Source organism: Chelonia mydas, chromosome 9, assembly GCF_015237465.2.
Source record: "Chelonia mydas isolate rCheMyd1 chromosome 9, rCheMyd1.pri.v2, whole genome shotgun sequence".
In the NCBI taxonomy this organism is placed as follows: domain Eukaryota; kingdom Metazoa; phylum Chordata; order Testudines; family Cheloniidae; genus Chelonia; species Chelonia mydas.
In genome coordinates, this window is record NC_057855.1 from 1,400,749 (window position 1) to 1,427,515 (window position 26,767).

General features: G+C 48.3%; 1 protein-coding gene across 7 annotated transcripts in view; it reads left to right on the forward strand.

Annotated features, from left to right (window-relative positions):
• Positions 1-1,584: 1,584 nt before the first annotated feature.
• Positions 1,585-26,767, forward strand: part of LSG1 (large 60S subunit nuclear export GTPase 1) — a 32,577-nt gene continuing 7,394 nt past the window's right edge. For 3 of the 7 annotated variants that reach the window (XR_005226681.2, XR_005226686.2, XR_005226685.2), the window contains exons 1-15: positions 1,593-1,869; positions 3,084-3,210; positions 6,125-6,245; positions 8,476-8,562; positions 9,517-9,603; positions 13,541-13,601; positions 14,173-14,349; positions 15,380-15,790; positions 16,081-16,182; positions 16,961-17,104; positions 17,486-17,609; positions 20,790-20,869; positions 21,508-21,678; positions 24,208-24,640; positions 25,373-25,470. Coding sequence is in view for 1 of the 7 variants with exons in the window: in XM_037908377.2 (XP_037764305.1) it covers positions 1,780-1,869; positions 3,084-3,210; positions 6,125-6,245; positions 8,476-8,562; positions 9,517-9,603; positions 13,541-13,601; positions 14,173-14,349; positions 15,380-15,790; positions 16,081-16,182; positions 16,961-17,104; positions 17,486-17,609; positions 20,790-20,869; positions 21,508-21,678; positions 24,208-24,387 (1,962 nt within the window). In the remaining 6 variants the exon portion in view is untranslated. Of the gene's footprint in view, positions 1,870-3,083; positions 3,211-6,124; positions 6,246-8,475; positions 8,563-9,516; positions 9,604-13,540; positions 13,602-14,172; positions 14,350-15,379; positions 15,791-16,080; positions 16,183-16,960; positions 17,105-17,485; positions 17,610-18,430; positions 18,638-20,789; positions 20,870-21,507; positions 21,679-24,207; positions 24,826-25,372; positions 25,471-26,767 lie in introns of those variants that run through there. The other 4 variants (XR_005226682.2, XR_005226683.2, XM_037908377.2 and 1 more) reach the window with 4 other exon arrangements.

Below are 26,767 nucleotides of genomic sequence, written 5' to 3' on the forward strand. Positions count from 1 at the left end.
TGGCTACTCTCTGGATGTGAGGGAGGCGAGCAAGGAACAAACCAATCACCCAAGGGCCCAGGGTGTAGGAAACGGCTCAGGGAAATGGCAGCAAGGTCGAAGGCGGTGCAGACCTTGGCTGCTGATTAGAGGGTCCCTGAGCTGGAACTCGGAGTTGAGGGCATGTTTGGGGTCGCCTGCCAGGCACTGGGAAAGGGACACAGTCTGGGCAGTATGGAGAGTCTTTGATAACCCCAGAAGGGGGAAAATACAGTGACTTGGCCACAGAGAAGGAGCAGCCAAGCCACAAAGAGAGAGCACCCTGTTACAGCTATATAAACGGGTGGAGTTTCCCATCCAGGGAATACATTTAATGGAAGAGGGGGTTGCACAGGGGGAGGGAGGGATGGGGGGATGGAGGAGGGGGGTTGCACAGGGGGATGGAGGGATGGAGGGGGAGGGAGGAGGGGGTTGAACGGGGGAGGGGGAGGGGGAGGGGGGATGGAGGAGGGGGTTGAACATGGGGAGGGAAGAGGGGGACAGATGGAGGAGGGGGAGGGAGGGATGGAGGTGGGGGTTGCACAGGGGGGATGGAGGAGGGGGAGGGAGGAGGGGTTGCAGAGGGGGATGGAGGGGGAATGGAGGAGGGGGTTGCACAGGGGGGAGGGATGGAGGGGGGATGGAGGAGGGGGTTGCACAGGGGAATGGGGGGGTTGCACAGGGGGAGGGAGGGATGGAGGAGGGGGTTGCACAGGAGGAGGGGGAGGGAGGAGGGGTTGCAGAGGGGGATGGAGGGGGGAGGGAGAAGGGGTTGCACGGGGGGAGGGAGGGATGGAGGAGGGGGTTGCACAGGAGGAGGGGGAGGGAGGAGGGGTTGCAGAGGGGGATGGAGGGGGGAGGGAGGAGGGGGTTGAACAGGGGGAGGGGGAGGGAGGAGGGGTTGCAGAGGGGGATGGAGGGGGGAGGGAGGAGGGGTTGCACGGGGGGAGGGATGGAGGGGGGGATGGAGGAGAGGGTTGCACAGAGGGGGAGGGATGGAGGGGGGGGATGGAGGAGAGGGTTGCACAGGGGGGGATGGAGGAGGGGGTTGCACAGGGGAAGGGAGGGATGGAGGAGGGGGTTGCACAGGAGGAGGGGGAGGGAGGAGGGGTTGCAGAGGGGGGATGGAGGAGGGGGTTGCACGGGGAGAGGGATGGAGGGGGGGATGGAGGAGGGGGTTGCACGGGGAGAGGGATGGAGGGGGGATGGAGGAGGGGGTTGCACAGGGAGATGGAGGAGGGGGGGTTGCACAGGGGGAGGGAGGAGAGGGTTGCACAGGGGGGAGGGATGGAGGAGGGGCCCCTGTGGGGCCGGGCAGACCAGGGCAGCGGCCCCGGCTGGGGGCGGGCGGCCGGACCTGCTCTGCCCGGTCTCCTCGCGCAGGGCTCGGCCGCCCCGCGGTGCCCCCTGGCGGCCGGCGCGGAGGTGCTGACGGACCGGGCCCTGGGCCCGGAACGCTTGGCCTGGGGACGCGTTTCCACCGGACACCGTAACGCGCGCACCCGGCCGGAACCGTTGCTCGGCGGCGCCCGGCCCGGCCCGGCCCGGCCCCTCCGGCCAATGGCCGGGCCCAGCTGCGGCTCCGCCCGGTCTCGTGTCCGCGGGCCGGAGGAAGGGGACAGGGTCCCGTGGTGGCCCCCCCATGCATGGGCTCCCCACGCACTGGCTTCCGGTTCACGGGGCGAGCACTTCCGGGGCAGGGACGGGTGCCGGGGAAGACCAGCCCAGGAGAAAAGCGTTTGGGGCCCCAGAGGAGTCGGCATGGGGAAGAAGAGGAGCTCGGGGCTTGGCCGGGCCCTCATGAAGGAAAGGAGCCAGGCCCGGCGGGGCGGCAGGCAGCCCGACTCCTGGGTAGGGGCCGCTCGCGGGGCGCTGGAGGCCCTGGCCCAGGCTCGGCTCCGCGGGCTCTCTCCTGCCCGGTGTGCCCATCCCCCCCTCGGGGAGCCCCTTCCTCCCCGGTGTGCCCATCCCCCCCTCGGGGTGCCCCCCCCCGGTGTGCCCATCCCCCCCCTCGGGGAGCCCCTTCCTCCCCCCCTCCCCGGTGTGCCCATTCCCCCCCCGGGGAGCCCCTTCCTCCCCTCCCTCCCCGGTGTGCCCATCCCCCCCTCGGGAACCCCCCCCCGGTGTGCCCATCCCCCGGTGTGCCCATCCCCCCCCCCCCCTCGGGGAGCCCCTTCCTCCCCGGGGTGCCCATCCCCCCCTCGGGGAGCCCCTTCCTCCCCGGGGTGCCCATCCCCCCCTCGGGGAGCCCCCTCCCCGGGGTGCCCATCCCCCCCGCGGGGAGCCCCTTCCTCCCCGGGGGGCCCATCCCCCCCTCGGGGAGCCCCTTCCTCCCCGGTGTGCCCATCCCCCCCTCGGGGAGCCCCTTCCTCCCCGGGGTGCCCATCCCCCCCTCGGGGAGCCCCTTCCTCCCCTCCCTCCCCGGTGTGCCCATCCCCCCCTCGGGAACCCCCCCCCCCGGTGTGCCCATCCCCCGGTGTGCCCATCCCCGCCCCCTCAGGGAGCCCCTTCCTCCCCCCCTCCCCGGTGTGCCCATCCCCCCCCTCGGGGAGCCCCTTCCTCCCCTCCCTCCCCGGTGTGCCCATCCCCCCCCCCCTCGGGGAGCCCCTTCCTCCCATCCCCCCCCCTCGGGGAGCCCCCCCCCTCCCCGGTGTGCCCATCCCCCCCCCCTCGGGGAGCCCCCCCCCCTCCCCGGTGTGCCCATCCCCCCCCCTCGGGGAGGCCCCCCCCTCCCCGGTGTGCCCATCCCCCCCCCCTCGGGGAGCCCCCTCCCTCCCCCCCCCCACTGGGGAGCTCCCTGCCGCCGCCCCCCAGGGTGCCCAGACTAGCTCAGAGCGTTGGTGTCTCCTAGCGGGCACCGCAGCAGGTCAGTGCGGTGAACACCGGGAGAATCACCGTGTGGGTCCCGCTGTGCTGTCTGTGTCCTTGGCAAGAACTGCCACCTGCCAGGCCAATGCCCTGAATCCTCCAGGCCCGGCCTGAACATGCCCCTGGGGGCTGTGTTAAATGGTGTCTGACTTGGTGCTGACAGAGCAGCCTCGCAACACACCTGCTTTTCTTTGCAGTTACATACAAGTGAGTTAAATGACGGGTATGACTGGGGCCGTCTCAACCTTCAGTCGGTGACAGAACAAAGCTCGCTTGAGGAATTCCTTGCCACAGCCGAGCTTGCAGGAACCGAATTTGCGGCTGGTAAGTTTTTGGCCATGCTAGAGACTCATCCTGATATGATGATTTGAAATGTAAAATATGTTGTTTATTGATAGGCATTAGGCATGTTAAAAGCTGGAGCATGTGGTTTTTGAGACTTTCCCTACGTTTTAGCATAAGCTGCTGTAGGATTACATAAAAACATGAGAACGGCCATACTGGGCCAGACCAACAGTCCATCCAGCCCAGTATCCTGTCTTCTGACAGTGACCAATGCCAGGTGCCCCAGAGGGAATGAACAGAACAGGGAATCCTCAAGTGATCCATCCCCTGCCACCCATTCCCAGCTTCTGGCAGACAGAGGCTAGGGACACCATCCCTGCCCATCCTGGCTAATAGCCATTGATGGACCTCTCCTCCATGAACTTATCTAGTTCTTTCTTGAACCCTGTTATAGTCTTGGCCTTCACAACATCCTCTGGCAAGGAGTTCCACAGATTGACTGTGCGTTGTGTGAAGAAATACTTCCTTTTGTTTGTTTTAAACCTGTTGCCTGTTAATTTCATTGGGTGACCCCTAGTGGCAGCAGGAAAATAAACTGCTTCAGAGTGAGAGGCTGTGCTCCTTCCCATGGGGGAAACCACCAAACCTGAGTGCCTGCTAGGGGAAAGACTGACACCCCCTGGCGAGCAACAGGACGACACCCTGCCCCAGCAAGGAGGCAGCAAAAGGTACCCCCTTGGTTTTGTGTTTTCAGACTGCTTCCGTTTAGTTTGGTGGAGGATCACGCCTTAGGCCGACCCTCAGGCCTACCCTAAAAAGACAACTAAAGGAGCACAGAAGGGGGAAGGCAAATCCTGCCCTTAGTGGGACTGATTTACCCCAGGCCCACCATCTCCAGAGAGGGAAGCACTAAGTCTGGCGAGACCAGGTGGTGTCTTGTCACAGTAGAGAAAGGCAGAACAAGAAGCAGTGGCTGGAAGTTAAAGCCAGACAAATTCAAATTAGAAATAAGATTCAAATTTTAATCAGTGGGGATGATTGCCCATTGGAACAAACTACCAAAGGAAGTGGTGGATTCTCCATCTCTTGATATCTTCAAATCAAGACTGGATGCCTTTCTGGAAGATATTCTTTAGCTAAACACAATTTATTTGGGACATTGGGAGTAACTTCATTAAATTCTCTGGCCTTTGCTAGGTTGGATGTCAGACTGGATGATCTAATCACAGAAATGTAGGACTGGACGGGATCTTGATAAGTCATCTAGTCAGTTCCCTGCACTGAAGCAGAACTGGGTAATAACTAGACCATCCATTGTACGGGTTTGTCTACATGTTCTTAAAAATTTCCAACAGTGGAGATTCCACGTCCTCCCTAGGTAATTTGTTCCACTGTATAACTATCCTGATAGGAAGGTTTTTTTCCTAATGTCTAACCTAAGTCTCCCTTACTGCAATTTAAGCCCCTTGCTTCTTCTCCTGTGCTTAGTGGTTAAGGAGAACAATTTAGTGCTCACCTCTTTATAACAACATTTTACGTACTTGAAGACTGTTATCCTGTCCCCCTCAGTCGTCTTTTCTCCAGACTAAACAAGCTCATTTTTTTTCAATCTTTCTGTGTAGGTCACGTTTTCTAGACCTTTAATCGTTTTTGTTGCTTTCTTCTGGACTTCTTCCAGTTTGTCCACATCTTTCCCTAAGTGTGGTGCCCAGAGCTGGACACATTTCTCCAGCTGAGGCCTTACTAGCACTGAGTAGAGCGGAAGAATTATTTCTCATGTTTTGCTTGTAACACTCCTGCTAGTACATCCTGAATGATGTTTCCTTTTTTTTTTTTTTTTGCATCAGTATTACATTGTTGACTCATTTAGTGTATGATCTGCTGTAACCCCCAGATCTTTTTCTGCAGTGCTGCTTCCTTGTCGGTCATTTCCCATTTTGTATTTGTACAATTGATTGTTCCTTCCTAAGTGTAGTACTTTGCATTTGTCCCATTGAATTTCAACCTAGTGGGGGCCTTCTGGCCTCAAAATCTATGAAGAGTAGTCACTGAAAGGTGTTGCCATCTTATATTTCAGGGCTGGTCCACACAGATTTGCTCTGAAATAGCAACACTGGTTTTATAAACCCACTTTTCATTATTTTGGTGCAAGTCTGGGGGTGGGCATGCGTATTTTGAAATAAGTGTCCTATTTGATTTTAATATCAGTCGGAAAAAGCTTGAATTAAGCTAAATTAAAATAGGGCACTGTTATTCCATATTAAGCATGCCCACCAACTGACTTATACCAAAACAATGGAAAACGCGAATTTAAACCCAACTTGGCTATTTCAGTGCAAGTTTGTATGTCGAGGAGGCCTTATGTGGAATGTGTCATGGTATCAGTCCATCTCCTAATGGAACCAGATGCACATCGCACAAATACACACAACACATGGAACGTTACTTTGCATTATCTGCAAAGAAGCCAAGGATTGAATGGGGACTAGTCCTTTTATCCCTCTAGGTGAAGGGTGAAGCGTACTAGCAGAGGAGTGGGTGGAAAGCTTACAGAGCTGCTTTCTGCTCTATTGTTAGAGGACTTCAGTCTCCAGGTACTATTGATCTAATACCTTTCCCAAACATTGACAATCGTGTTAAAATCTCCCCAAAGGACTCAAACTGTGTTTATTGTAATGGTCAACAACTGATGCAGCATCTGTAAACTGAAGCACCATACACTGTGTTTGCACAAATTCACAGTCAGAATTTGCATATAATTATTGGTTTCAAGTGAGACCAGCAACAGTTGAATGGTATGAAGATCAATGGTTTTCACTGGAAAGGTTTCCTGCCAGCTTGGCATGTAATCCCACCACCTTCACATGGGCGTTCTTTTGTTGCAGCCCAGATCCTAACATCTGCACTTGCTGAGTGTGAATGTTAATGGCAGGGATTTTTCCTTTATAAACAGAGAAACTGAATATCAAGTTTGTTCCTGCTGAGGCGAGGACTGGCCTGCTGACAGCAGAAGAGACAAAAAATATCAAGAAACTCCATGAGGAAAACAGACAGTTTTTGTGTATACCAAGAAGGTAAGATCCAGCTCAGGGCAATACTGCAGTGTCTCCTCGGTTGAGTTGGCATTTCCAGTGTACGTTTCCTTTTGTGGGGATTTACAGTTCAGCCATTATTATTCGCCACATTTATTCTAACATTTGCACTTAACTGAAATGTTGTCCTGTTGCTTGAATTTTTGATCTGAACGTACCAGTTACATCCCAGAAAACCTGCCACGGGTGCTGTGAGGGGTACCAGGCACCTCATGATGGCCACTGGGCAGCAGTGCACTCTCAGTGTAACATACCAGGGTCAGTGCTGGAGCACAGGGCCCAGCAGCAGAGCAGTTAGTGTGCTTTTTTAAATAAGGTGAGGCACCGGACAACTCAAAATACCATACACTGCTTTGGGAGTGTCCACACTGCAGCTGGAAGGTGTAACTGGGTTGTTTTCACAGGGTACAGCTGCACTGGAGGTGTAACTCCCAGCTCAGGTGGATATTCCCGTGCTACCTTTGATTGAGCCAGCATGCTAAAAAAAACGGGTGGTGGGATGGCCTCACTGCCCGAGTACAATCCCATTGGAAATCCTAGCTCTGGTTTTGGGGCAGCTAGCCATCCCACCGTGGTGCAGCCAGACTTCAATGCTGGTTTTAGCATGCTAGCTCAACCAAAGAGAGCGTGGGTATGTCTCCCCGAGCTGGACATTACACTTCCAGTGTAGATGTACCTGGTGAAAACAAAGTGGTCCAGCAGCCAACATATTTTGCACATACTAGGATATGCAATGTGCCCTAGTGGGTAGAGCACTGGACTAGGACTTAGGAGACCTGGGTTCTGTTCCCAACTCAGCCACTGGCCTACTGGGTGATCTCAGCCAAGTCACTTCACCACTCTGTGCCTCAGTTTCCCCATTTGTAAAATGGGGATATTGATACTAACCTCCTTTGTAAAGTGCTTTGTGATCTACTGATGAAAATGGCTATATAAGAGCTAGGTGATGATGATGTTGGGGGTATTATTTGAAAGTGAGAACATTTCAAACTATTTTTGGTTGGTTGGTTTTTTGTATTTTTGCTGTTCATGACCATGTGAATCTGGGTAAAAGGGGATTATTCCCTCTTCAGAAAAACTGTTGACTTCAGAGCTACTATATTTATAGAGGAATGATTTAGATTTCATTCACATAGTATTCTGTTGATGTGATTTCAGTAGGACACGTGTCCTGTTCTGTCGTTTCATCACTACTGTAATACTACTTCAAATTTAAAAAGAAAGTTAAGCTACCAGGTTGACTTTCAAAACAGCCAAATAAATTCTTGGTTGTGTGTAATGCTCTATTTTTGAGCCACTTCATGGTGCTCAAATATATATGCTATGTCCTGAATTGTTAACTAACTTGTTAATTTAGTCTTTTTATTATAGTCGCATGATAAAATAGTTGGGTTTTGTAATTCAAGGGTAATAGCCCTCGACCTGAATGATCTGGTCTAAGGCCATAGCGTGAAGTCACGAAGTGCATTGTTATGTGTGGAGACAAAAAAAGCTTTAAAAATGATAAATGCAGTTTACTTGAAACACAAATAGGACTATTACAATATGGATAGATTTGTTTCTTGTATTCTTGTTGGTTTAAAATTGACTCTTTAGCTCATCTACAATGCTGCTGTATAAGTTCCTTCCCAAGAACGGGATCCCTATGCAACAGCTTCAGATTGTAACTCTTCCTTGCATGCGGCATTAGTTCATTGCCTTCAGAAGCGGAACCAGTTGCAGAATTGAGAATCATAGGAATTAACATTTAAGATAATTGAATGGAATATAAGAGTTTTAACACTGAGAAAGATGCAGGTGCTGATTAAAGAATTGACTTTTAAAAATAAAGAGGACTGTTAGTCTCAGCCACACTATTTGAGATCAGCCAGATAGAAGAGACTCTTAAACTCAAAAAGATCTAGCGGGAGAAACGAATCCCACATTCTTAAATATCCTATGCAATACAGTTGAGGAAACTGGCCTTTTGAGTGAGAGATTATAATGGATCATGGAATGCATTTTTCTGTTTAATGCTCTCATCACTTTTTGAAATGATATTTAAAGAGAACAAAGAAATATGATACCTGTACATAAGAACAACAACCAATAAAATGCCTCTGAACCATCCAGAGCAAGTGTTCTTTCTGATCTTACTTTTATTGGACAAATATAACCAAGAAAACATTCTAAAACACTGTTATGTGTTTCTTTCAATATATGATCATTCTAGACCATACTGGGATAGGAGAACCAGTGCTGAGAAGTTAAAGCAAGCAGAGAGAGAGAGCTTTCTGGAGTGGAGACGACAGCTTGTTCGGTGAGTGTCCTACTTGGGCTTAACACAACTAATCAATGACATTAGGGGAGGGATGGGTTTTCTATATCTTTGTTAGAGCCCTAAGGACACAGGGATCATGTCTTTTGCTCCTGGTAAATACAGGAAAAAACCCTTGGTGGACTGTCACCACTGTGATCCTGGTCCATCCTTGTGGCAAGTTTCTGAAAAGTACCCTGGTTATTATGAGGTTAAGAGTTTGGACCATATGTCATAGAATCAAAACAATGTGGGGCTTAATAGAACCTTGAAAAGTCATTGAGTCCAGCCCTCTGCCCTGAAGCAGGAGCAAGTAAACCTGTAAATCACGTTTACGTATTGCAGGTTTCTCCTTTTTATCCAAAACAATGGAGGTTAATTTAGAATCCCCTCAGACTCTGCTCTGAGCCAAAGCACAATGTCATACCCACGCCCCTTTAGAGGAGGTGGGATAAGCATATGTCTCCAGCGAATGCCAATGCCACTTCCAGTTTCTACAGGATAATGCTGCTCAAGAGAAATGTGAGGTGCCCACCCCCCATGGGAGCCGAGCACAGCTGGCCCAGAGAGTAAGCTGCCAGGAACGGGCCCAAGTGCATTTTTTTCCACATGCCAACTAGCTGTGTAGATACTGGGTGGCACGGGGGTAATTTCTTTGATCTGTTCTGATACCCTAGCTCTGAATTTTCCCAATTTGTTTGCTGATGGAGTTGGCTTTTCTTTGCTGTGACCACTTGCCATCACATCATCTGTGTACTAATGGCACTAAGCTTGGTTTTCTTCAGGAGCTGAGATCTATTTACAGACCTCGCAGGAGGGGCACCTTAATGTTTGGGTCCCTGCCTTTTGTAGATTGCTCCGTGAGAGGCGAGTGTGGTGTAATTCCAAGCAGACTTGGTGCTGTGTTTGCTGTCTAACATGATCTGCATGGGGAGTATCCTCTCCGTTTCTCTCTAGGCTAGAGGAAGAACAGAAACTGATTTTGACCCCATTTGAACGGAATTTAGACTTTTGGCGCCAGCTCTGGAGAGTCATCGAAAGAAGGTAACATTTATCAGTTTCTGTGTCACGGATGATAAAAATCATGACTTGGAGAGAGATTGTTGGCTTTTTTTTGTTTTTAATTTAAATCAGATGTTTTTTGTTCACACATTGTTAGTACTTTACTTTACTCCCACTTCATAGTCTTGAGTGGCTAATGTGGACATGTTGTAACTATGAAGCTTCAGACCTAAAATGCTCATCTATGCTGAAAACCGATCCAGGGCTTCGTTAGCATCCTCACTGTGAGAACAGCACAAACTGAAACATATGATTGATAAGCAGATAGCCCGTGCTGTGTTTGGAACCAACTCCACCTTCCAATATATTGAACTTCCACAAGTCAAGAAAACTGAAATACTCATAGTTTGCAGTCTGAAGTCAGTGACTTGTACTTCTAAGTCACTTAAATGCATTTGAAAACCCCACCCTTAAATGCCTAAATATGGGCTTAGTAATATAACTTTAGGTTCCTATTTTTTAATATTTTGTCCTGTGTGTATTTAAAAAAATTAACGAAGTGATTGTGAACATACTGAAGGACTAAGTAACTTTTCATTGTGAACACTTCATTAATTTTGTTTTGAAGTGACAAATATTTTATGCCACTAAAAGCAATTTAACCCCCCCCCCTCAAATTCTAGGCCCTGATGCTGCAGACACGTGTGCACGTGCTTCGCTTGCAGCATAAGTAGTCCCACTGACATCAGCAACACCTGCAGCCCTCTTTTGTGGATTCCCTGGTGGACTTGCCTTCTAGGCTGTCCATTCAAAATCTTGTATCCGCTTTAACCATCATAGAATCATAGAATATCAGGGTTGGAAGGGACCCCAGAAGGTCATCTAGTCCAACCCCCTGCTCGAAGCAGGACCAAGTCCCAGTTAAATCACCCCTACCCCATCCACATAGTCATTCCATGGCACTGGAGTGGTAGGGAAATTGTGTGTCCTGGAATAGTGGAGCATTTGAAAGCCAAGGCGATGTGGAGAGTGGGCTCCTGGTCTAGGGCCTCTTGCCATTCAGAAGAAGATTATTGGGGGCATTAACAACAACCTGGCATACCACAGAAATCTTTCTGTTTGCTCTGCTTAGCTGAAACAGAAGAGCAAAGCCATCTGCCAGTTTAATCTAGTTTAGGCATTTAATTTCATTAGTAATTAACTTTCAGATTGTATCTCTACTGATTTTTCTGAAATTGAAAAATACTTCAGCAGCAAGGTCACAGTGATCTGCCCGTTTCATAAAGAGCCTCTTTGTTACTGTCTCAATGTCACAGGGGGGCTTTGGTTGGTGAGCGCCCATGCTGTCAGAAACATCCTCCTTTGTATGCGCCCTTATGTCTGGTATCCAGACACCTTACACGTGCTTAGACAGTGGTGCTGGTCTGCACCGATCTGTGTGTTCTCCCTGGAGCTCATGTTTGTGGTCTAATCATGGAACTTGAAAATGGAAGAGACCTATTACACCAGTGGCTCTCAAACTTTTTTACTGGTGACCCCTTTCACATAGCAAGTCTCTGAGTGCAACCCCCACCTTATAAATTAAAAACACTTTTTTATATATTTAACACCATTATAAATGCTGGAGGCAAAGCGGGGTTTGGGGTGGAGGTTGACAGCTCGCGACCCCCTGAGGGATCCCAACCCCCAGTTTGAGAACCTCTGTATTACACCATACAGTCCATCTCCCTGGCAATATAGGCTTGCTCACTACTGGGCATTTTCTATAAGTGTTTGGTTCTGTCTAGTTCCAAAAGTCTCAGGCAATTGGACATCTACCATTTCCTTCTCCTTACTATACACAGTCCTAATACATTGCTATCAGGATGATAGTCAGCTTTTATTATTTCTGTCCCATCTGACGCATGATATGATTCCTCATGTCTGGCTTTCTCTCCCTTCAGACATAGCTGGTAATAGTTAGTTTTATTCTGTGCGATGTTTAATGGACTCTCGCTACATCATTTTGTAACTATGTCTCTAGTCATAAAATTCCCCACCAAGCAGTCTAATCTCAATGCCGAAACACATGTACAGGCTCTCCCTCCATCTCTGAGGTGATCCTGTTGTCACATATCTGGTCAGGATCCCTCTTCTGCTGGCTCACCAGAGTGCTGTGATGGGCTCCAGACACCAAATCCTCTGTGTGCTTTAAGCTTCCCTGGGTCTCAGCAGGCTGAAGCACCGGTTGCTCTCTTGCCTCTGGCACATTTCCTGGGCACTAATGGTTTGGGAGTCGGGTGGATAATCAGCTGAACATGAGCTCCCAGTGCGATGCTGTGGCCAAAAGAGCTCATGTGATCCTGGGATGCATCAACAGGGGAACCTTGAGTAGAAATGGAGAAGTTATTTTATCTCTGTATTTGGCACTTGTGCGACTGTTGCTGGAATTCTGTGTCCAATTCTGGTGACCACAATTCAAGAAGAATGTTAATAAATTGGAGGGGGTTCCGAGAAGAGCTGAGAACAATTAAAAGGATTAGAAAACATACCTCATAGTGATAGACTCTAAGAGCTCAATCTATGTAGTCTAACAAAGAGAAGGTTAAGTGGTGACTTGATTACAGTCTATAAGTATCTACACAGGGAACAAATATTTAATAATGGGCTCTTCGGTCTAGCAGAGAAAGGTACAATGTGATCCAGTGGCTGGACTTTGAAGCTAGACAAATTCAGACTATAAATAAGGTGTACATTTTTAACAGTGAAGGTAATTAACCATTGGAATGATTTACCAAGGGTCGTGCTGGATTCTTCATCACTGACCATTTTAAAATCAGGATTGGATGTTTTTCGAAAAGATCCGCTCTAGGAATTGTTTTGGAGAAGTTTTCTGCCCTGTGCTATACAGGAGCTCAGAGTAGATGAGCACAATGGTCCCTTCTGGCCTTGGAATATAGGAATTCCAGGATTCAGCAGTTTCATAGTAACAACTTCCTCATATCAACCAGAATTCATAAATTGCAGAGGCAGATCCCCCATATCATCACACTAGCAACCAATATTTGAAATTATCTGCTCATAGAAGTTTTAGTTGAATCTACACTATTGGGTATCAAGTGGGGGGAGGAGAGGTGGGCAGAGAATTGGACACCAGTGGCACCTCTGACATAACTGATATTCACATTGAACAGTGGTGAGTCTGATTCATATTCATTGTGGTAAACTGCTCGATTTGGGAAGGAGTTTTTCCCAAGGGCACACTGGCAAGGACTGTGTGTGTGAAGGAACTGTTTCAGTTGGAGTTCTGAGCAGGTTCGACTCTTGGGATCAGATGAGCTTATCCTGCATGATTTATCTCCTGGGGCTTTCCCTTCTCCTCATGCACTGCTTGGCAGTCATCGAGCTTTTTCCAGAGAACAGGCAGCAGTCTGTGCTAGCAGACCTGCAGTCTAAGGAGAATTATTAGGATATGGGCAAGAATTACATTAATGAGAGTCCCAGCTAAATCACGCTATGTCCCTCTGGAAGTGACTCCATGTATCTTTCTCCAGTAACACCTCATGCAGTCTACTGAATACAAAGCTGATCCCGAACACTGTCCCTGGATGTCTAGATGTGTTGAAAATTCTCCTCACTTCCCTTTCCCCAGCAATTATATTGCAGTTAGAGGGTGTCAGCTGTGTGAAACGCACTTCAGTTTGGTACAAATTAGGGAGGGTGACTTTTTGGGACATTATAAATTGGCTGTAAGGGAAAGTCTGGTATTTGACTGGAATATTCCCCAGTCAAATACCAGACTTTCCCTTACAGCCAATGAGTCGGCCTGTCATGGGCCAGTTCAGTGAGAGTGTTTAGTGGAACCAGTAAACACGATTGACAGGTGAAATTCCATCTCTTAAATTTCCCTGAAAAGAAATAATAACAATCATGTGCTGTGCTCCGTGGTTTCCTTTGCGATAATGCAGCAAAAGGTGCTTATTGGCCTTTTATTTTGCAGTGACATTGTGGTTCAGATAGTAGATGCCAGAAATCCTCTCCTGTTTAGATGCCAAGATCTGGTAAGTTAAATGAAGCAAATGTCCTTCTAAACTACTGTCCTCGTCTCAGTGCTCACTTTGACTGTATATAATTTTATATACAGTATAATCAAAAGCAGTGCAGAATCAAAAAAACAGTGGATTACTGTTATCCTAAACATTCCAAAGAAATATTGGAAATTACAGAAACAGCAGCCATTTAATGAAGCCTCTGAAATAAAATGTCCTGCAGTAACAAAATGACAAACTTGATAAATACCGAGTCAGCTTTGGGACTCAGTACTCCAAGATCTGGAGCCTTTCTGTTCCACACCTGCATGAGAATCTAGGGTATGTTGTGCATGTAAATGCCAGCTGTGTCTGGCCCTTTGTGCTGCAAATATCCACTTTCTGCAAGCAGTCCCAGTAAATGCATTTGCAAATCAGACATGCAGCTGCATGCGGAACCCTTTGTAAATCAGGCCCTAATGGTAGAATTGTTGGTGAGCCTACCGAAGCGTACACTGAAGCAGGCCTAATTTTACTTTACTTTGATGTTGGACTGCAGCAGTTTCCAAATCAGAATCCTGTCTAGTCCTTTTGTGTTCTCCAGGAATGTTACGTGAAGGAAATGAGCAGCGACAAAGAGAACATCATTCTGCTAAACAAGGCGGATTTGCTGAGCAAAGAGCAGCGCGCAGCTTGGGCGCAGTTCTTTGAGAGAGAAGGTGTTAAAGTTGTGTTCTGGTCAGCCTTGGCAGAAGGCATGCGGCTGAGTGCTGAACTTAAGGTAGCTTAAGTCACTTGTTGACGTGTGGTTGTGTGTGTGTCTGGTGAATTGTGAAGACTGAGATGTATGTTTTTCTTACACTACTGCAAGCATGACTGCAACTGAACTCCAGAGAAAGAGGGGAAATACCCCCTTCCTTAGGGAAGGGTAACTGCTATGCTTCACTCTAGAGCAGGGGTTCCCAAACTGTGGTACACGAGACATCTCGGGGAGAATGCAGGAGAAATTGGGTAATGGTGGCTTTTATTTATGAATTATTTTATTTATTGCATTTTCATAGTAGGCTATTCAGATGAAGCTTTAAAACTGTGTGGGAATTTGTTATATAAAAATATGGTAGTTAATTTACTTCAAGATGTACAATGAGAACCCAGATGCACAGAGACGCTGATGTACAGAGTCCTCACCTCCAATCACCGTACAGTGTGGGTTCAGTTGCCCAGCAACTGTTCAGTCTAACTCAGCTCAGAACGTAGGGGTTTTTGGTTGTATGTCGCTCTATACGTATGTCTGTACGTAACAGTGCAATATGGACAGATGGCTCGAGAAGGGTAGCTTTAAGAACACCCCACGTATCTGCGATGAGAAGGGGGGGTACGCGGGCAGCTGGTAGATCTGGAAGAGGGTATGCAATAAGAAAAGATCTGCACAGTTACAAAATAGCATTTCAGTGGCAGATAGAGACGTGCACTGAAAGCTGTTGTGAAATGGCAGAATATCCCCTTCAGTTCACTGAGCGCAGCTCTTGCAGTCCTCTTTCAAGACACGTGAAATAAGTACTGAGCAAAGATGTGAAGCCACTAGAGGAAGACATCTACTGACCTCCAAACCCTCAGACCGCTGCTGACACAGGAGTGTTGCATGGGTTATTGACAGTCTGCAGTAATCCTGTCAAATAGATAAGGGGGGTGAGAATTAAATCTGTCTGAATAGATTTATACAGTACAATAATTATTTCCCCACAGCACGGCTGCTGGTTACGTTCCGCCCTCTCTCTACTCCATCCATGAAACTCTCATTCTTTACCCAGGGACTAGGGTCTGAGGAGGCAAGCGACTCTGAAGATGGCGGGTCCAGTGAGGAGGAGCACAGTGCCCTGCAGAGCAGTGCAGAAAGCGCACTCGGGGGTAACGCTCTGCATCTTGAAAGCAGAGTCCTGGGCAGTGATGCTGATGACAGTGATGAATACGAGGACTGTGAAGAGGAGGAGGATGCCTGGCAGACCTGTTCTGAAGATGATGGTGAGGAAGAAGTAAATTCCAGTAACCCAAGCTGTATGGAAAGCAGGACTGACAGGGCTTTCGGGCAAAGCCCAAGGCCACTGCAGAGCAGGCACATCAGTAACTTCAGCCACCTGGTACAGAAAAACGAACTGCTGGAGATATTCAGAACGATACATACTGGGAAGAAGGTGAAGGAGGGAGAGGTCACGGTAGGGCTGGTAAGTTGGAGCTTGTACTTAAAATAGACTAACGTGGTCCAAGAACCTTCAGTGTGAAGCGTACGCTTGTCCAGAGGCCGCTTCCCATGAGGACAAAGACCTGGCAAGTGAAATCAGTAAGGATTCAAAGTGTGGATGCATTTTAAGCACTGCAGCCTTGCAGCTTTCTACAGTACAACTTTCAAATGGTGCTTAGATTGATGGTTAGTCCCTGTGCCAAACCTCTGTTAGTAGCTTAATAATGCCTTGCCTGGTATGACTGTCTTATCAATCCACGTTCTGCCTTCCAGGTGGGTTACCCTAATGTTGGTAAGAGCTCAACAATCAACACGATCCTTGGAAACAAGAAAGTGTCCGTGTCTGCCACGCCAGGTCACACAAAGCACTTTCAGGTATCATTGGGGTGCTGGCATTTCAGTCACCTCCAGCTGAAGGAAACTTGATTGCAAGGTGGCTTTCCCCCCATGGCAGAAGCTGGGAGTTCTCAAATCTCTGATCTGGATGCCATGTATTATTTTTGACCTGTGCCAGTGCGGTTTAGGAATGTCTGATCATGCTCGCTGGCAGGGGTTCTCAAGGGTTTTCATCGTGTTGGCTACAGCTTAAGAGAGAGTAACACATGCGAGCTTCTATTCTGATGGAAATATTTTCCATATTCCATTGTAAATGTGGTACTTGGCCATCCTCTGTCCATCAGCACATGGCAAGAAGGGGTCCTCAGGCAGAAGTAGGTACTACTTTAGATTTCTAGAGGTCAAGAAGCACCTTCCATAGCATAAAGTGCAGGAAGAGTATCGTCCTTGACTGTTCTGCTTTGCCCCCACTTGGGGATGATAGAATCTTTTCAGACTGCAAGGAAAAGCCTTCAGAGCTGTCACACTTCTTTGTCCCTAGGAGACACTGGTACGAAGCTGGGTTCTTGTGACTTTCTGTTCTTCCTTCAGCTGCCACCTTCATGCTGAGCAAAGGGTAGGCTCCGGCTGGCCATCTCCGTGCCACACTGTAGTGTTGTGGAGTTTCTGCTTGGTGAATCTTCCCCTGCACTAACATTTTTTTTCTCTCACCCCACCCACACCCAACTTTACTGTGATTTTTCTGCCTCTCGTTCCCTTTCCTCGCTTGGAACATACATCGGATGCTCGGTGACCTCTGCTTTTCTTTTCCTTGTAGACTCTGTATGTGGAGCCTGGCCTATGTCTCTGCGATTGTCCCGGTCTGGTGATGCCATCCTTCGTCTCTACAAAGGCAGAGATGACCTGCTGTGGAATTTTGCCTATAGACCAGATGAGGGACCATGTTCCACCTATCTCTCTAATATCCTTTGCTCGGGGTTTGGAAATGTATTTGCACATGTTTGGCGTGTGGTAACGCTTAGATGTGAAATACGGTGTGTGCTAGCGGGGACTCAGGCTGTCTGGCCATATCTATTGAAGTCAGCGGAGTTGCCCGAGGGATGAAATAGACCTCTGTTTCTGTCGTCTTCTGCTTTTGTTCTTTTGAGTTGTGTTATTTTAAGATAATCCTCATTGTGGAGGCTCATGTGTCTTTCCTTTTTCAACCTATATAATCAAATCTCAAAGTCATTCTTTACTCTTAAAAGCAAAGTTGTCTTCCTGAGAACCTACGATACCTTTTGCCTCTGCAACTAGTGCACGCGGAACAGAACTCAGCCTGTGGCTTCCTTCACTAGCTCACATTTGCCAGCATATCCCACGACATGTGTTAGAAGCAACCTATGGAATAAATATCATAAGACCCAGAGAAGATGAGGAGCCAGATCGCCAACCAACATCTGAAGAGCTGCTAACAGCATATGGATGTGAGTGATGATACCCTAACACCCACCCCCGCAATACACTTAGCCACTGAAGCGTAGGGTTAAATTCAGTTTCACACCTGGGTGTCTCAGGTACTAAAACCTTCCTTCTTGGACTATAAGGCCTTTGCTGGAGACCATGTGTAGATGGCTAATCCTCTGTATGTGTCATAGTTACTCCAGGGCGAATTCTGTGCTAAAAAATTATGTGCACAGTATTTTAAAATTCTGCAAAGTTTTGCATATTTTATTTGTCAAAATAACAATATAATCAAAATACCTGTTAGCAAGTATGTCTGTAACAATACAGACAACAAAAAAATTCCCCTAGGAGTAGAGAGTTAAAGAAACCCCTACGACAACCCAGTTCCTGTTTCTCTGTTATGCTTTCGTTGGGTGCCTCAGTCTGGGTGTGTCACACGTCCAGCTGGGCTCATTTTGGGGGAGAACTCTGCCCCTCTGGTCTCAGACACCCGCATCCCCTTACTCCCCAGAGCCCAGCTGCAGGATCCCCTCCACCCCCGCCAGCCCAAACACTCCCTCCCTCCCCGCCAGATCCCTGGGATCCAGAGGGAGAAACAGCCTGATGCTGGGTCCTGGACTTGTACAGAATTTCCTGCACTGAGAACCATAGCTGCCCGGAACCTCCCAGCACCCCTTTCCCCCGGCAGTGTCCTGTCTTTGTGAGCTGGAGAGCTGAGCTCTGCTGGGCCAGCAGCCCCTACAGGCATCCGGCAGTTTGGCAGCACAAATTCTGCATTGGGCAGTGGTGCAGAATTCCCCCAGGAGTATATCGTTATGCTTTGCAAATTTGCTTCCTGCAGATGAAATAACCCTAATCAGAAGGCATTTACATAAAACATACATATCTGAATGGTACCTGGCAATGATCTTGAACATGGAAGTTGGTTTGTGATACTCATCCTGTTCGGTGCCGGATGCCAACACTCCCGAATCAGGCAGCAGAGTCAATCTGAGCTAAATGCAACAGGTGTTTAGCTCCCTCTTCTGAGGACTGAGTGTACTCTCTGGTGTGTTTAATCTTAGAATCATAGAATATCAGGGTTGGAAGGGACCTCAGGAGGTCATCTCGTCCAACCCTCTGCTCAAAGCAGGACCAATCCCCAATTAAATCATCCCAGCCAGGGCTTTGTCAAGCCTGACCTTAAAAACTTCTAAGGAAGGAGATTCTACCACCTCCCTAGGCAACGCATTCCAGTGTTTCACTACCCTCCTAGTGAAAAAGTTTTTCCTAATATCCAACCTAAACCTCCCCCACTGCAACTTGAGACCATTACTCCTTGTTCTGTCATCTTCTACCACTGAGAATAGTCTAGAACCATCCTCTTTGGAACCACCTCTCAGGTAGTTGAAAGCAGCTATCAAATCCCCCCTCATTCTTCTCTTCTGCAGACTAAACAATCCCAGTTCCCTCAGCCTCTCCTCATAAGTCATGTGTTCCAGACCCCTAATCATTTTTGTTGCCCTTCGCTGGACTCTCTCCAATTTTTCCACATCCTTCTTGTAGTGTGGGGCCCAAAACTGGACACAGTACTCCAGATGAGGCCTCACCAATGTCGAATAGAAGGGAACGATCACGTCCCTCGATCTGCTGGCATTGCCCCTACTTATACATCCCAAAATGCCATTGGCCTTCTTGGCAACAAGGGCACACTGCTGACTCATATCCAGCTTCTCGTCCACTGTCACCCCAGGTGCTTTTCCGCAGAACTGCTGCCTAGCCATTCGGTCCCTAGTCTGTAGCGGTGCATTGGGTTCTTCCGTCCTAAGTGCAGGACTCTGCACTTGTCCTTGTTGAACCTCATCAGATTTCTTTTGGCCCAATCCTCCAATTTGTCTAGGTCCCTCTGTATCCTATCCCTACCTGCTACCGTATCTACCACTCCTCCTAGTTTAGTATCATCCGCAAATTTGCTGAGAGTGCAATCCACACCATCCTCCAGATCATTTATGAAGATATTGAACAAAACCGGCCCCAGGACCGACCCTTGGGGCACTCCACTTGATACTGGCTGCCATCTAGACATGGAGCCATTGATCACTACCCGTTGAGCCCGACACTCTAGCCAACTTTCTACCCACCTTATAGTGCATTCATCCAGCCCATACTTCTTTAACTTGCTGACAAGAATACTGTGGGAGACCGTGTCAAAAGCTCTGCTAAAGTCAAGAAACAATACATCCACTGCTTTCCCTTCATCCACAGAACCAGTAATCTCATCATAGAAGGCGATTAGATTAGTCAGGCATGACTTTCCCTTGGTGAATCCATGCTGACTGTTCCTGATCACTTTCCTCTCGTGTAAGTGCTTCGGGATTGATTCCTTGAGGACCTGCTCCATGATTTTTCCGGGGACTGAGGTGAGGCTGACTGGCCTGTAGTTCCCAGGATCCTCCTTCTTCCCTTTTTTAAAGATGGGCACTACATTAGCCTTTTTCCAGTCGTCCAGGACTTCTCCTGATCACCATGAGTTTTCAAAGATAATGGCCAATGGCTTTGCAATCACAGCCGCCAACTCCTTTAGCACTCTCGGATGCAACGCATCCGGCCCCATGGACTTGTGCACGTCCAGCTTTTCTAAATAGTCTCTAACCACCTCTTTCTCCACAGAGGGCTGGCCACCTACTCCCCATGATGTGATGCCCAGCGCAGCAGTCTGGGAGCTGACCTTGTTCTTGAAGACAGAGGCAAAAAAAGCATTGAGTACATTAGCTTTTTCCACATCCTCTGTCACTGGGTTGCCTCCCTCATTCACTAAGGCGCCCACACTTTCCTTGGCTTTCTTCTTGTTGCCAACATACCTGAAGAAACCCTTCTTGTTACTCTTAACATCTCTTCTCTAGCCTAACAGTGATTGGGTTTTGGGGGGTTGTCAAATCTCTTCATTTCCTTCTGACTAGAATGCTTCTAGATGCCTCTTGCAGTCAACAGCGTTCCCCATACCTGGTGACAGCTTTCATCTCCCATTCCCCGTTCTTCCCAACAAGCCGAGCATTAGACTGGGATTTGGAGAGGACATGGGCTTTTTCTCAAAAGAAAGGACTGCACTAGCAACAGCAGTATCTATTGCATAGCTTTGGGCTCTCTTCCCTTGATAGACTGTTCAGAGAGTCTGCTCTAACATGTCTCTGAATCTTAACCTTCTGCTGCCTTTCTCCCAGATATGAGAGGATTTATGACAGCTCATGGGCAGCCAGACCAGCCAAGATCAGCTCGTTATGTGTTGAAAGATTACGTCAGTGTAAGTTCTCACTACCACTGTTATCTATTCTGCTCAAGCAGCTCTGCCTTTGGGGGATGAAGGAGTGCGATACGCTGAAGAAAATCTATAATCTGGGTTTTTAATCAAAAAGAGACTAAAACGAATGGGCTCTCTCTGCTGATGACCGTTAGAAAGGTGGTTTTGTGTGTGATGGCAGAAAGAGACATGCTAGACAGCTCATGCACGCTAGAGAGGAAGGAGTATCTATAAAATGGACAGCACGTAGTTAGAAAGAGAACTCATTTTGGTTAGTGGGCCGCGCGCTGGCCTTATTATGACCGCAGTGCCCATAACCGTTACAGTAATAATCCTTTGCACTTCCATAGTCCCTCTCATTGGATGAGCCCTATTAGACCTCATGGCACCATTGGGAGGTCTGTATTGTACCCATTTGGCAGCCAGGCAAAATGAAACATTGTGCATAAGGGACTTGCCAAGAGTTAGAGCGAGTCCCTGGAATAGAGCCCAGGAGTCCTGACACTCGGTCTGCAGCTCCTAGCCACTAGACATAGTTTTGCTCTCTGAACTTGTGGAGTCCACCCTTGCCCTTTCAGGGTCTGGCTGTGAGATTCTTGCCACGAGGATGAAAGCCATTGATTGACTGATTAATTTTACAGGGTAAGCTGTTGTTTTGCCATCCTCCTCCTGGCATTGACCCAAACGACTTCCAACACCAGCACGAAAGATATACACAGCACAGAGCTGTGCACGGCAATGCAGAAAAGTCCGAAAGGAATCAGAACACAAAACAAATTGAAAATGTGGTGGACAAAACATTTTTCCACCAGGTAAGTTCTGGAGTAGTTGCCTTAGAGACATCTATGCTAGTACCAATTTGTCAGCATCTTCAGAGTGTAACCAAAAAAAGTAACCATGGAGGATGTTAAACAGCAGCTCCTAAAGTTAGACATTTACGAATCAGCAGGTTTGGATAACTAGCATCCAAGAATTTTAAAAGCCTTGCCAAAGGAGCACTTTGGACTGTTAATGTTGACTTTTAATGTCTTGGACCTCTGGAAGTTCTTCTTTAAGTAGTTTCCCTATGGGCGCTCCACTGTCGATGCGGTAGCACCCTGCGCCGGGGATCAGAGATCGGTAGCAGCGCCTGCTGGGGTGCACATACACTCTTCCCCATCTCGTGCCGTGAGCGGCGTCTGTATAGCGCTGTATAGTCCAACTGCCCTCAACAGCGGCTGTTGGTCTGGTGTGGAATCCTTCAGACATCCACCGCCTTAGTAGCAGAAGTGGTTCCATTATAACGTTCTATATCTTAGCTGTTTCCTTGAATTTTTTTTTCTTTCCCCGATTTAAAAAATAAAAAAAATCTGTTGCTCTTTCCTCCCCGTTATTCTTTAGCCTAGCGTAGGTTTCTTTTTCTGCGCCCTTCCCAACTGGGAAGCTCTCCCTTCTCGGGGTTTGCCCAGATCCCCCAGGCTCAAGAGGTGCCTCTCTTGTCGTGAGACCATTCCTGTCAGTGATGGTCACTTCCAGTACATATGCTGTCTCAGGGAGGGACATGTCTCAGAAGTACTCACTGCCTCAGATGAAAGGCTCGGTCCAGAAAGGGCCGGGAACTGAGGCCAAATCTTTCACGAATGGAGAGCTCTCATTGAGACCAGGGTCTGAGGCTGGTCATAACCTCTCCTACGCGGCGGTCACCATCGGCAGTCGATCGTCAGCCGACCCTCATTCGCCACGCACCACCAAGAGAAAATCAACTCTCTCCCGCCCAGATGAAAAGAAGCAGGCCACTGGCTCACCCTTTAAGGAGCCGCCTCAGAGAAAGGCATCCCCTGTCAGGTCAGTAGCCTCAGCGTCTTCAGGGGTGAGACTTAGCTCCCGCGATCATCCGGCACCTCCGGTACTGGCGCTGAGGAGAGGTCCAAGGACCCTAAACGGGCAGGACCACAGACAGAAACCCTGTCCTTCAGCACCGAGAAGGACTCTACAAGAATTTCAAAATCGGTACCACTTGCCTCAGCCAAAACAACTTTGAATGCTTCTGCACCGAGCAAGCCCTCGATACTGACATGACCCTCGGCTCCATCTGCACTGGCTGCTCAAGAGAATGCACTCCACCCTTAGCACCGACAATGTCCCCATCTCTACACGCCCACTGGTGCCAATGGTGCTGCTCCTGGTACCACAGGAGTTTAGATGGCCAAAGGACCTGATAGTGTCTGACATCCCAGAGTTGTCACTTCTCCGTAGCGAGCTGTCTGCACCTCATGCCTCTTCCCCGGAGACACAGCACCACTCTCCTTCACCACCCTTCTCTAGATAGGAAGAGAAGGAGGAAGACGAGGAGTATTCCATTGCCTCACACAGTCCTCTATCATATCAGGCCCAACCGCACAGAGAATCATCTTCTTGTCCGTGATACCTGGAGACCAGAAGTGAACCAGGTCTCTGGTATGGGCTCCCCAAGGATGCAAACCCATAACAATTCCCCATATTAGCCCTTTTGGGACCCAGGGGCTGCATATAGGGTGTACTTCACAAACCACCTGCAGAGCAGAGACAGACACAAATGAGATCTCCATCTTCATCAGTCTCTAGACCGCCTGAGACAGAACAAGAAGTGCTAGAGGAACAGGAGGAAGAGGTTACACCACCAATTCACTTCTCATCTTTCCCCCAGGAACTGTTCCGCAGGTTGTGGACTCTCTCAGGGTCCCTCTGGAGGAAGTCAGAGCAACAGCACAGGGTGCTTGACATCTTGCAAGCTCTACATTGGCAAATATAGCATTTCTGATCAACGAAATGATCTGGCAGACCCCAGAGTCCATAGCACCCACCTGCAAGCAAGCGGACAAAAAATACTATGTCCCTGCTAAAGAAATGGAATTTCTTTTTTTCCCACCCCACTCCAAAACTCCCTTGTTGTCAGTGCAGTACAGGAGACGTTCACAGTTAGGCCCAAACTGAGATGCCCATGTGCTGGGTATTTCACAGGTGGGCAGAAGCACGAACGAATCCCAGCAGAGTGGCTGCAGTGTTGCTCTGCAAAGGCCATTACAGCCCAGTGACGACTGAAGTAGACCACTGCAATCCCAATGTGCCCCTAGGCCGCAGTCTGACCTATGGCCCTCTGGGGCTCTGCCTCTTACACTGCTAGGCAGGAATCCCTGGCAGACTTTGGCTCTGCTGTGCTGCACGACACCACTCCCACTTTGCCAGAGGAACCTCTGCAGCTCTGGATGTGCCTCCTAGCATGTGGATTGGCTTATGCCTGATGTTAAAATTAATATGTTGTAATTTAATCTACAGTTAAATGCCTCAGTGCTTACACGTTTGCAAATATTTATTGTTTTTAGGAGAATGTCCGTGCTCTGACGAAAGGTGTTCAGACTGTGATGGGATATAAACCTGGCTGTGGGCCTGTGCCTTTGGCTGCATCCAGCTCCGAGAACGTCAGAGGAAAGCCCTGGAAAAAACATGGGAATAAAAACAAAAAGGAGAAGGTTCGCAGAATCACCAAGCACCTAGATGCATAGCTGAGGCATTAGCCACATGTGCTTGCTGCCAGGCTGGAGACCGCAATATGTCCTACATATTATGCGCGCACACTGAAGCAGAAAGGATAAACCAGCATCAGTGTTTCACACTGAAAATCTGACTGTGTGACAGACTGCCTGGGGCAGGTGTGTGAGGTCAGACTCTGCCACACGGTGTTTCTTCCTTCGGAGAAAGAAACAAAGCTCCCTGCTAACCATCAAAGAACTTGCCATTGGTCTCTCCTGGAAGCAGGTCAGTTTAGGCTTTTAACTGCTCCTGAAAAGTCGGCCCTTTTGCCGAGAGTGGTTGGAGTCATTTTAGGAGTATGTTTAGCTTCCAAACCTATTTTATAGCTCTGGAGGGTTAAACAAAAACCTGTACAACTGACTAAGAAGTTAAATAATTGAATCTTATTGGATAAAGTTTGTTACATTTGAGACACTTTCATCTGTTTCCTTTTTTTTAATCTGTTCTGGTGAATTCTGGCAGAACATAAATTAATGTTCAACAAGTTAGTCATGAATTTTTTTTTATATTTAGTTCTGGCAACAGGCATGGTGTATCTGTATTGAAGCCACTCCCTTCTCGCTGCTTGGCCAGTGCAACATTCAGTAGAGTTTGTCTCTGGAAACTTTTCTGTCGGTTTACTGGCAAAGTAAAGAGCTGGAGATGTAGCTGGGTCTGAACATGCTGTGGGGAAGGAAATGTGGCTCCATGTTCCGTTGGTTTTGGAGTTAATGCTTATATAGGTTTTTCCATTTATCTCTTAAAACAGTCTCCATCTGACTGAGTACTAGTCTCTTTGCTGCCTAATTTGTCCCAAATCAGTTTGATTTGATGTCCTGTATGTGGCCATGTCTTACTATGTCTCATCGAAGGTCTGGTACTGGGCAGATGTAGATATAAAATAGTCAGTAACAGAAGCATCATATGTAAAACCAGAATCGAGCCCCAAAATAATTCAAACTAATGAGCCTATATTAGTTACAGAAATATTCAATCTTCAAGAATCCAGTGTGACTTCAGTGGCAGGACAAGCTCAACAAATACTGCCAAAGTTGAGAAAAATCCAAACTCCACAGGTATGTGTTAGAGGCCAGAGCAACCCATCCAGGCTAGGGTTGCACACTGAGTCCTCTGCATCCATCTGTCGTTACTCTCCATTCCTGATCCAGTGGCAGGGAATAATAGGACTGGAAAACATTATGAGGTTAGTTAACTAGTGCTTTGTTTTTCCAGGTTATAAAGTAGAATAACTGCCCTTGATGTTCTCTAGTAATCATTCTGTGCCAAAAAGTTAAATTCTGCGCACGATATTTTAAAATTCTGAATATTTTATTTGTCAAAATAACACAATATAATCACACCAGTTGCAGTTATTTTTAGTCATTTATTTCAAAATACCTGTCAGCAAGTATGTCTCTAACAATACAGACAACAAAAAAGATTCAGGAAATGTTTTTTGACAAACAGATTCCTTACTAGGCATATTGATACAGAACTCGTGAGTAATAATTCATTTAAACTACAATACAGAACCATATTTCCCGCACCCCTCAGAAGCAGTGTAAAGGCTTGGGGGAGTCAGGGATAATGGAGGAGCTGAGGGAGAGGGAAGTAAATTGCTTGGAAGGAGCCTGGGTGTGAACTTGGAGGGTTGTTGGGTATGGGTGAGAAAAGTATGGAACAGGTTTTTGGAGGCAGCAGGAAGGGATTGTTAGGGAGCTTCCCCCATGCAGACCCTGGCTGACCCCTAGCCTTTCCCATTCAGTCAGGCACATGTGTCTGTGTCCTCACACATCCACTCCCCTGTCCCTACGTCTCCCTGTTCCCCCTCCCCCTGTCCCCATGTGTCTCTGTGCCCCCACCCAGCCATTCCCTGTCCCTAGGTAGCTCTGCACTCCCTTCCCCTGTCCCCATGTGTCTCTGCCCCTTCACTCCCATTCAGCCCCTGCTCCAGTCTGTCCTTCCCCTTATGAGCCCCTATCTGACCAGCACCCCACGCTGTCTCCCCATAGCTCCTGACCTGGCCTGACAAGCTCTATGAAGAAGGCAGGCTCTCTTTCCTCGCTGGCTGTGAGCTGCAGCTTTGTTCTGTCACTACAGAGCCCTCTGTTGGGCAAAGGCGGAACTGCAGACGTTATTTTCTGCGGGGGCTGCGGCTGTTCTTGGGCCCTGGCGCCCTGTGATGGGCAATAGGCAGAACTGCAGCAACATCTGGGCAGAAGCTTTTTTTCTGCGCCAAAAAAATAGAAGGCTGCAGGGCTTATTAATTATGCGCACGCGCAGTAGCACAGAATTCCCCCAGGAGTAGGTACTGGACTTTGTTTGATGGCACTTTACACCTGAGGATCTTACACCCCTTCACAAACTTTGATG